We start from the raw sequence: 9,599 nt of genomic DNA on the forward strand, positions 1-9,599 counted from the left end.
TAAAAATTGATAAATCTGGGCAACATGTTACAGATGGTATATGAAAATATGTCTGGCAGTCCAGCGGTGGGCTGCAAAAACCAGGTCAGACTCCCTCCCCTCTGCAGATTACTGATAATAGCCCCTGAGCATAAAGCCCATATTAAAGATTGCAATATCTATAATCTCCCAATGGGGGGACAGCAGTAAAGTAGGGAAGTGAGGGGTCGCCCTATCAGCTTGGGGGGTGGGGGTTGTGGGCAGCGAAAGACCCTCTCATACAGTAGATTATATGGCCTGGAGGCATGGGCATTTGGGGGGCTGCAGAGCACTGGGACTGATGGTGCGGGAAGTGGATCAGAAAGAACTCCCACTACTCAAAACCATGTCAAAGCTGTGTCAAAACCATGCAAAATGCACACACACACACACTCACCAATACACAAATGAAAACAGAATTTAAAAAAAACCCTTCACATACGGCCTGTCCTCAGCCATATTGGGAGGAAGCAAAGTGGCTTTCAATGGAGGCTCAGAAACTCCACCAAACAACTACAAACCATCAACCTAACCATTTTAAGTAGAAACTCTGTCTGTTAGTGCAGATTATTTAGAGAAAAATATCCCTCTTTATAATGTTGTGAACCAAAACAGCGCTTCCTTCATCTGACAACCTGATGTCTGAACAAACACCATGTCTGTCTGTCTGTCTGTCAGCCTACATGTCTGTCTGTCTACATGTCGGTCTGTCTACATGTCTACCTATCTAAGTCAATAACTCAATGAAGTCGGCTGGCTGGATGGAAAAACTTCTATCTGACCATCTTTACAGAAGCAAGTTAAGAAATATGCTGGCTAATAAAGTGTGAGAAATTTCATTTATTGATCAGTGTTTAAAAAAATCTTACATTTTTCAACATCTCCTGTGCAAAATGCTGCAATATGTATGCTGACGGACTTAAAGGACATTGAAAACACATGTGGTTTCTAGAGCTTCACACAAGCAACTACAAAACGCAGCTACCAGCTATAAGGTTCTTAATATTTAATTTCCCATTTCTCCTATACTCAATGCAATCTAATATAAAAGTAGGTATATTCTAATTAAGCTAAACTATAACTTATTAAATATTTACAAATAGAGAAACTAACTACATAATTTTGATAAGATGACCCCCCTGCTGTGTGCAAACAATATAAGTGGTAGGGGAAAAGCAACAACAAAACAAAGAAGAAAAACATTTTTCAAAATTATTCTTCACCATATCAAAAAATAAAAACTACAATTTAAAAAATTATATTTTTAGAGTATTTTAAAATTTTATACAACAGATTTATGCTTCACAGCCAGCAGGAGATATTTGTTACAAAAACTAGTACAAAAATGTGATAAATATATATTAGATATGCATGAGAAAAAAAGAGTATAGACAACGCATTTAAAAATGAAGTCAAAGGACAAACAAAAGCTAATTACAATATGACCATTTAATTTGCAGCAGAGCAAAAGAGATCAAAACTTTGAACACATGGCACAAAATCTGAACAAAGTACGAAAACGTTTGTTTGTTTTTTTAACTTATTATTAGAAGACTACAAAAAGTCTTAATCAGAATTGGCAAAAAAAATTATCATGTTGCTGAAAGCAGATCAAAAATGCGATGAAAAAAGACAAAACTCCAGACGTTGCAGATATTTAATAACTTATTAGGCTTTCAGCTTGATACTTGGAGGAAAAACAACCTATATGACACTGGTTTAGTTATTTTTTGCCCTTTATTATTGTCCTGTCCTGAAAAAGTTACAGAACTACATCTTCTGACATTTCTTCTTGGACCTACTGATTTCATATATATAACTATATGTTACATAGCAACAGTCCTTAAGACTGGCACTGAATTGGAAACAACTGATTATGACAGACCAGAGAGCTGGAATTTTTTTCCTCTATGATAAAATATTTTTCACACTTTGTTTACTACTCTTTTCTTAGAAAATAATCTTGAATACTTGAATATTTACCTAGTCCATCCTACCTCTTACTAAGTTACCAAACTTCTGTTTAGCTCCTAAATAGCACTTACACTTTAAAATGTTTTTTAAGGGCGTGCCGTGGTAGCGTAGCGGTTAGTGCGACCCGTATTTGGAGGCCTTGAGTCCTCGACGCAGCCGTCGCGGGTTCGACTCCCGGACCTGACGACATTTGCCGCATGTCTTCCCCCCTCTCCTTCCCTGTTTCCTGTCAGCCCACTATCATTTAAGGGACACTAGAGCCCACAAAAATACCCCCTGGAGGGGTAAAAAAAAAAAAAAAATTTATTTAAAGCTTATCACACAGAGATTGTAGCATTGAACCATTCTGGTATCAGTTTTGAAGCAACATAATAAGAATCACAAAAAGAGACCACGTGTAACTACAATGAGTTACTTTGTGGCAATGTCTAAACTCTAAACAAATGGCAAATAAACTTTACACCAATATTAATCCTTACGACACTACTGACTGACAGCACATTGTAAAGCAAAGGCTAATTTTAATTGACCTATTTCTACAACTTGGATCTCGGTGGAGCAAAGAGGTGCCCCAATGAGAAGATAAGCTAGTGCAAGTATTCCACCCATTCCCCACTGGGACAGAGATTTTAACACTAAAAACAGCCTGCCTGAAAACTGTCACGTTACATTATCTTGAAATTATCATAAGGAGTAAAAACTGAGAGATAAATTTAGATCATAACACACAAAATGCTATATTTTGACAAAAAAGGGACAGCTTTTTTTGCAGACAGAGGGCAACTGTAAGCGATACGTCACAGATCCAGCCCACCAGGTGTAGTCAAAGGCTCGGTGCTGCATTTGTGCCAGGACGGCAGAGTTTCCACTCCATTTAAAACCAGCAGATCAAACACTAACCACCACCTGTGCCAACCAGTACGGTGGCTTACACTGCCAAGAAAACAAACCGTAACCACTGCGCCAGTGATAGAAAAATACAGGAACTTAAATATATTGCATGTTTTTAGTGATGTTTAAAGGCTATCCTGTTGAACACGTTAAGAAATAATTTTTTTTTTAATCAGCTAATTGATTGATTGATAGAACCTTGCTTCTAATTGTCTATTTAGAAAGTAGCTTCCTCAGAATTAATTCCATCTCTTACCATTACTAATGTAAACTGCCTAGCTGACTTTTTCTGGCGGTGCCATACAAATGTCCAAACTCCCAATACATCTTCCTCAAACAATTTAAGATGGATCGTTGAATATTTCTTGTTCAAAGCCAGATTAATCTGCAGCATGTGACCTATGAAATAAACCAGTGTAAACAGCAATGCAATGAATATTTGAGGGATGGTAAGAAGTATCTGGAGGAATTGTTGCTGATTTTCTGCTGAGCCAGCATTAATGCTGCAGTTTTCATTTTACAGGTTTCACTGGTGACAACAGCATCCAGTGGCCCACCAATTACTGGTTATTGTAAGTGAATAATAATTACCCTTGCACTCCTAAATGTTGAGAAACCAGACTACCAAGCACACCAAGTACACAACAAGGTAATAAGCTATTGAAGTATCAGGGGTCAAAAAGCGCATTTCTGATTTTCTCTAAAAAAAGACTTAGTTCATTAAAAAAACAAAATTAAATCAAGTGCCAATTCCTCTGAGCAGCTTATAGCGTAGAACAGAACCACAACTTTTGCATTATTTTTATAGACATTTTTATGTTTTGCTAGTTGGTTAATAATTGAAAAGTGAAAAAGAGAAATGCAGAGTCTTTTGGCCAACACCACGTCACCTCAAAGTAGTTTTGATCTTGCAGCATGAAGGGAATCAGAAGGAATATGAAACAGGATGGCGGAGTTAGAGACTATATTCTAACGATTTGTGATTCCTTTAAGAATAGTGGTGCTGGCTAACTGTTAGCCGCTAATGATGCTAATGATTTACTGTGCTTAAAGAAATGGACGCAATTGGACACTTCTGGTACAAAATATGAAATGTGCAGAATAGTCACGCATGGACCTGATATTTATACAGAGATATTAATTTTATTTCTTCTTCACTTTGTAGAAACACAAAAATGAAGAATTTTAACAACTCCTGTAGCATTAAAATTAATTTAAAATTAGACAAAAATGCAACATGTGGATTGGTCAAACCTTGATTTGAATAATCTGTGTTGTCTACTGAGTCTTTAAAAGAAAGTTTCCAATCTATAAAACCTTGTATTTTTGTCGACGAAAACATTTTCTTCTCAACAAAATTATTACAATCTTCTTGGCTTGCTCACCTGAATTCGTTATTGTGTATTAAAAGTTGGAAGGTGAAGTAAGCAGCATGACTTTCAAACACAGGAGTGTAAGTCCAGGTATTAGTGTTTCAAAGTGCAAACACTTCCCTTCATAAAATCTATATTTTACTTGCAAATTCCTTGAAGCTTTGGTTCTTGCTTTATCACAGTTTTTCACTTTTCAAAGTATTTGGTTGAGATTAATGAAAGATTCTCAAACGTATTCAATGCTTAAACCGCACTCTCTGATCAAGCAGACTGTTTTGAAAGTTAAAAAAAGACGCTTAGTTACCTCAAAATCATGTTGAACATGAGTAAAAGGTGTGCCACATCGAAGTCCTGCTTTACTTTACAAACAGGCAAAGATGTCTGTCTGTTTTTCCTGCTAACATCAGATCACAAGAATTTTGCATTTTTCACAAAATGATCACCTACCAAAATATTTTTAGATTGCTTTTTCTAAATATGTGAACTCCAAACTAGTTCTGAGGATTTAATACACGCGTTTATGTAATTAAGCAGAACAGTTGTTGCCAACCTTTGCAGCTCATGGGCAGCTGATAGCCTGGTAGCAGTACTGACGGTGCTGTATGGTTTTGGAGAAGGTGTTGTTGCAGCTCTCCTTCACCCTGTAGGCTTCATCAGCCTCGTTCAGACTCAACTCCGGGGAGAAAAGCAGCCCTTACAGGGAAGGTGTTGGAGTCGTTGATGGCACCGCTGGAGCTGCAGCTTAGGCTGTCAGAGTCGCGGGAACTATTTTACACGCCCTGCCAGTGAGCCATGCATGAATATGTATGCCGGAGAAGCAGAAGTCATAACCTATGCAAGGTTTCATCATGCATAATGCAGCTGATCTACGCCTCTCCAGGATGTGAACGCACACAAGCATGCGTGCACGCACACACACACACACACACACACAATCCAAAGCTGTATTGTTTTGGAGGGGGAGGGGGGCTAAACAAACTTCAAAACCCCCAGATGTTTCAAATTCACACATTTTTACAATTCCACATGCCCCTGTGCCCAACCCAAGACAAAACACATCCTCATGCTGCCCTCGTCTGCTCTCTTCGTTCCCTCTCGCAAATCTCAACCTAACAATAATTTCCAACACATTTTGGGTTTTATTTTATATAAATATATATCTAGACACCAGTGGCCAGCTTTTGCAGACCTGCAGAAACGCATCAAGATTAGCTGAAAGAACTGTTAGAAAATCTCTTTCTTCTTTCCCTTAGTTCTATCTAGAAACAGCTTTGGGGGGTTTTTCAGAGTAGTTCTACTTTTTCTCTCTTCTTTTTGCTTGCCATCTGTCACTCATCCATCAGGTGTTTTCGGGACAGAAAGTTGTGTTTTGATTTGGGTGGCAACAGCAAAAGCAACTATATGTGGAAACATAAACCAGCACAGGAGACACTGAGACGAGATGCACTGAGAGAAGGGGTGCGAATTGAATATCGGTGGAGATATGGCGGGGGGTGTAGAGAGGTGTAAACTTATAGATAATCCTCGGGAGCCTGACTTAAATAGGTAGCTGGTGGGTGGAGAAGTCATGAGGAAGGTTGCTGAAGTTGGATCTAATCAATGGATGGGGTTTTGCTGTTCCCCACCCTTGTCCCCAGCAATCTGTTCCCCCCAAACCCGTTGCACCCACCGACGCCTCCGCCCCCCCGGACCGTGCTGTGTCAGTAAAAAAAAAAGTGTGCTACTTCAGCAGTCCTCTGGGACCTGCTACCCCCTCACTTCAAAGAAGCCAGTTTCTCTCTTAATGTGAATATCAAATCTGTGGATCACAAGTCCCAGCACAGTCTGCATAAACTGCCCCTCCCCCCAGCCTTTAATTCTGCCTAGTGATGAGGGAAAGAGAGGGAGGGGAGTTGTTGCGAGAGGAAGCGACTGAGCAAGAGAGGGAGGGAGGGAGAGATGGAGAAAGAGATGGAGATAGAGGGAGATCCAACGAAAAAAAAACAAAACAACTACTTGCTTCAGAGATTTGACATTTGCCGAACACTCCCTCCTTCGGAAAAATGTGCAACGCTGGCGTCCAATGAAACTCAGAGGAGGTCTGGCTCAATTTAGCAACACTGTGTTGATACACAGAGTTCTTACTGGGGAAAATTTTGCACTTCACTTTTGATGTCGGGCATGGATGTTGTTTATTTTACTGTCCTCTATTGGTTAGTCCTTTTGGACAAAATATGAGATAAATTCAGTGAAACTGGGGGACAAAGCTGTGCTGTCCCCTGGGGCTTTTCCGAATAGCAGCTTTTTATTATTCTTTGTGAATGAATGAAAACTTAAGAGTTAAAGGCAAATTATTAAAATCAAAAAATATTATTCTATAGTAGATTCATTTTTTCAGAGAGAGAGAAAAAAATTAACTATATGAATCACATTCAAGAAAAGGTCAATTACAGGTAAATTAACTCAAAGACTGCTATTTTTTACAGCCTTCCTCCATGTTCTTAAGAGTCAAATGAAGTAATGTGAGGTTTTCTGGTAAAAAAAAAAAAAAAAAAGAGGCCTGCTTGAGAAATTACAAGCACAATGCTACCCATAATTGAATGCTGCATATTACTCAAGTTGCAGCTTTAATTTTGGAGTCTTGCAAAGGAAAGGGAATTGGCCAAGGAGGAGAAGGAAGGGGGGGTCAGCGGTGTGAAGGAGCATGGTTCCCCCTGCTGCTGTCACACCTCTCTTTAAACACATCTAATTAAAAAAAATCACATCATACCATTGCAATTTTGTATAAATAAATTACCATTTCAATTGAATTGATTTTTGTTTGCTTGAGATTATATGGCTGTTTATTAGAATGTGAATTTAATTTTACTTATTGCTAATCAATCCACATTTGCAGTGAAGACAGCCTGTAAATTTAAAAGATAAAAAACCCTGTACATCTGCTTTTCAGGAACACCTAAAAATGTTGCTCTTATAACAGAATATTTTTGAAGAACAATTAGTGACTTTGCAACGGAGTTTTTTTTTTTTTCATTTAAGGCCTCAAAACATTTTTCCTTTCTTTTTCAGTCGTTTTCGAGACAGCTTGGTGCAAGATATTTTCTTTTGGTTTTATTTAAAAAAAAAAAAAAACTAAGCACGCACTAGAACCCCATTACAAGGGACGTCCCTGACGCGCGCCTCTGGTGCACGCGCCCGTGCTGGCTGACTGACTGGCACACGCGCGCGGACACGTCCGCGGGGTCCAGGTGCGCTATTAGAGAGGAACATGACCGGGCAAGTCTCTAATCTGCACCCACGCCCCTTAGAGTTTCTCATTTGGTGAAATAAATTTGCGTATTTTAATATAATTCCATTGAGCCTTCAGCCAAGCTATCAAATCACATTGAATAAATTGTAGAAATAAAAAATATATAATACGAGAAGATATGTTTAAAGAGCTCATTTTTCACCAACTAAAATGTGTCTGCATTTGAAACCAGTACAAGAAAAAAGAAAAAAAAAAAAAAACTTAATTCATACGCTGGTGGACCTATTGGGCCTTTTAATGCGCTAAGACCGCCATATTTCTGCTCCCAGTACCCGAGACTTTTAGAAATAAAAAAAATACAAATTTGTCTCTCTCAAAGCTTCAGCTAATAAGGACAAAATCACATAAAATCGGCTCCAGACAGGCAGGATGCACACAAAGGCCTATAAACACACTCTAGTGTTAGAGTGTTGGATTTATGTTATTTTCGACGCAGATTTCCTCGGGATTATTTTTAATGCACTGTAAAAGAACAAAGATGAACTTTACAATAGGGTTAGAGATTTGTTGCATCGTGGACAAGAAACACAAATGAAATAATTTAAAGGAGCATTTCGCATTTGCAGGCAAGGAAAAAATCAGAGGACGTTTTTCAAAAAGGGGCACGATGAATTAAGTAAGAAGGACAAATCTGAATGCGCTAATTATGGCCTTTATGTGGGTGTAGACCTATTACACTAATAAGGCCGTTGTGGAAGAAAAGGGCCCCTTTTATTTACCATCAAATGACAACAATTTGTCATTATTAGAAGAAAAAAAAAATCTCATTCTAAAAATAAGAGCGTCTCTGTAGCAACCAGCGCTACTCCCCCCCTCCCAATCAGTCCATCCAAACAGCTGCAATTAGCAAAGGCTACAAGATGGAAGCACCTAGATATAAAAATAAATCACAAATGTTGCACCTGAAAACTTTGGACTCGAGTGTAAAAATGACTTGGTGGAGAAATCGCAAACGGGCTCATGATACGAGCATGTTTTTATTTCTGTCTCACTCCCCTTCTGTTTGCACCTCATTCTCCCCATTCAGCCATTTTACATATTCATAACTGGAGTTGGTAATGCGAAAACAATCCGTGCTATCAGAACCATCTGAGACACCAAGGTGCGCTACTAAACCCCCACCAAACATCCTTGAAATTATACCACTTAAGCACCCTCTTTCACAATTTCCACTCTTTCTGCTGCAACAGCTTTACTTAATTTGATTTAAATGATGAATTTCAATCACATCATTAGATTAGGAGCATGAGAGAAGACCAGCAGGCAATTTATGTTTTTTGTTTTTTTTAAATTAACAGCAGTTTCCACATGTAACTTTTCGTTCAACTTCAATACCAATAAGCCTGTCTTACACCGCGTGGTGAAATATTTCAAAAAATATAATTTATGTTTCTCTTACCTTCTTGGAGAGAGTACAGCAGGAGTAAAGTTACAAGCCACATGCCATAAATAGCAGGTATATTTTTCAGGAATTGTTGGCAATCCTGGTAAGTGTGAGGCGCGTTCTTTTGGCCAGGCGGGTCTCCGTGCTGGACTGGCGACTGTGCTCCCGGGAGGTATTTCCAGCCCTGCTGCCCCGCTAAGCATGGAGGGGAAACGAGAGGCGCCTCGGCCCCGCCCATGTCCCCTCCTCTCTTCATGAGACTACCGTGCATGCAAATCCATTTTTTTTTTCCTTCCTTTCCTGAAATTAATCGCCAATCGGGTCCTTTTGCAGCTGATCGTTTTGGTCCACCTGTGTCCAAGATCTCTCGCTTGGCACCGTTTGGAAAGGGCGTTTGGAGAGCGCACCCACCTGTGCGCCCAGATGACCGCGCTTTCTTTCCTGCGCAATATGGATGCGGAAAAGTCGCTCAGACTGACCCGGAGCCTATTTTGGGTTGGCACACTCTCCTCTGAGTTGGCGCTAGATGTTAAGGTCCATGCAGCTGCGGAACAGGGTGGGCTACAAATATTTTTGCTTTTCTTTGTCTGCTTTGGGAGAGCAGGCATTTGCGCACAGAAATACACTGCAGAGAGAGCAGGAGAGAGGTGCGGGCTATGGGGTATGGCAA

The 9,599-nt window shown here is 39.5% G+C and overlaps 1 protein-coding gene across 3 annotated transcripts in view; it reads right to left on the bottom strand.

Annotated features, from left to right (window-relative positions):
• LOC114153579 (Down syndrome cell adhesion molecule-like protein 1 homolog) overlaps window positions 1-9,599 on the bottom strand; it is a 69,516-nt gene extending 59,917 nt beyond the window's left edge. Inside the window, exon 1 of one of the 3 annotated variants that reach the window (XM_028032226.1) lies at window positions 8,945-9,581. In XM_028032226.1, coding sequence (XP_027888027.1) covers window positions 8,945-9,200 — 256 coding nt within the window. In that variant the 5' untranslated portion in view covers window positions 9,201-9,581. Of the gene's footprint in view, window positions 1-8,944 lie in introns of all 3 variants that reach the window. The other 2 variants (XM_028032227.1, XM_028032228.1) reach the window with 2 other exon arrangements.

The sequence above is a fragment of the Xiphophorus couchianus genome, chromosome 11 (assembly GCF_001444195.1).
Source record: "Xiphophorus couchianus chromosome 11, X_couchianus-1.0, whole genome shotgun sequence".
Lineage (NCBI taxonomy): Eukaryota > Metazoa > Chordata > Actinopteri > Cyprinodontiformes > Poeciliidae > Xiphophorus > Xiphophorus couchianus.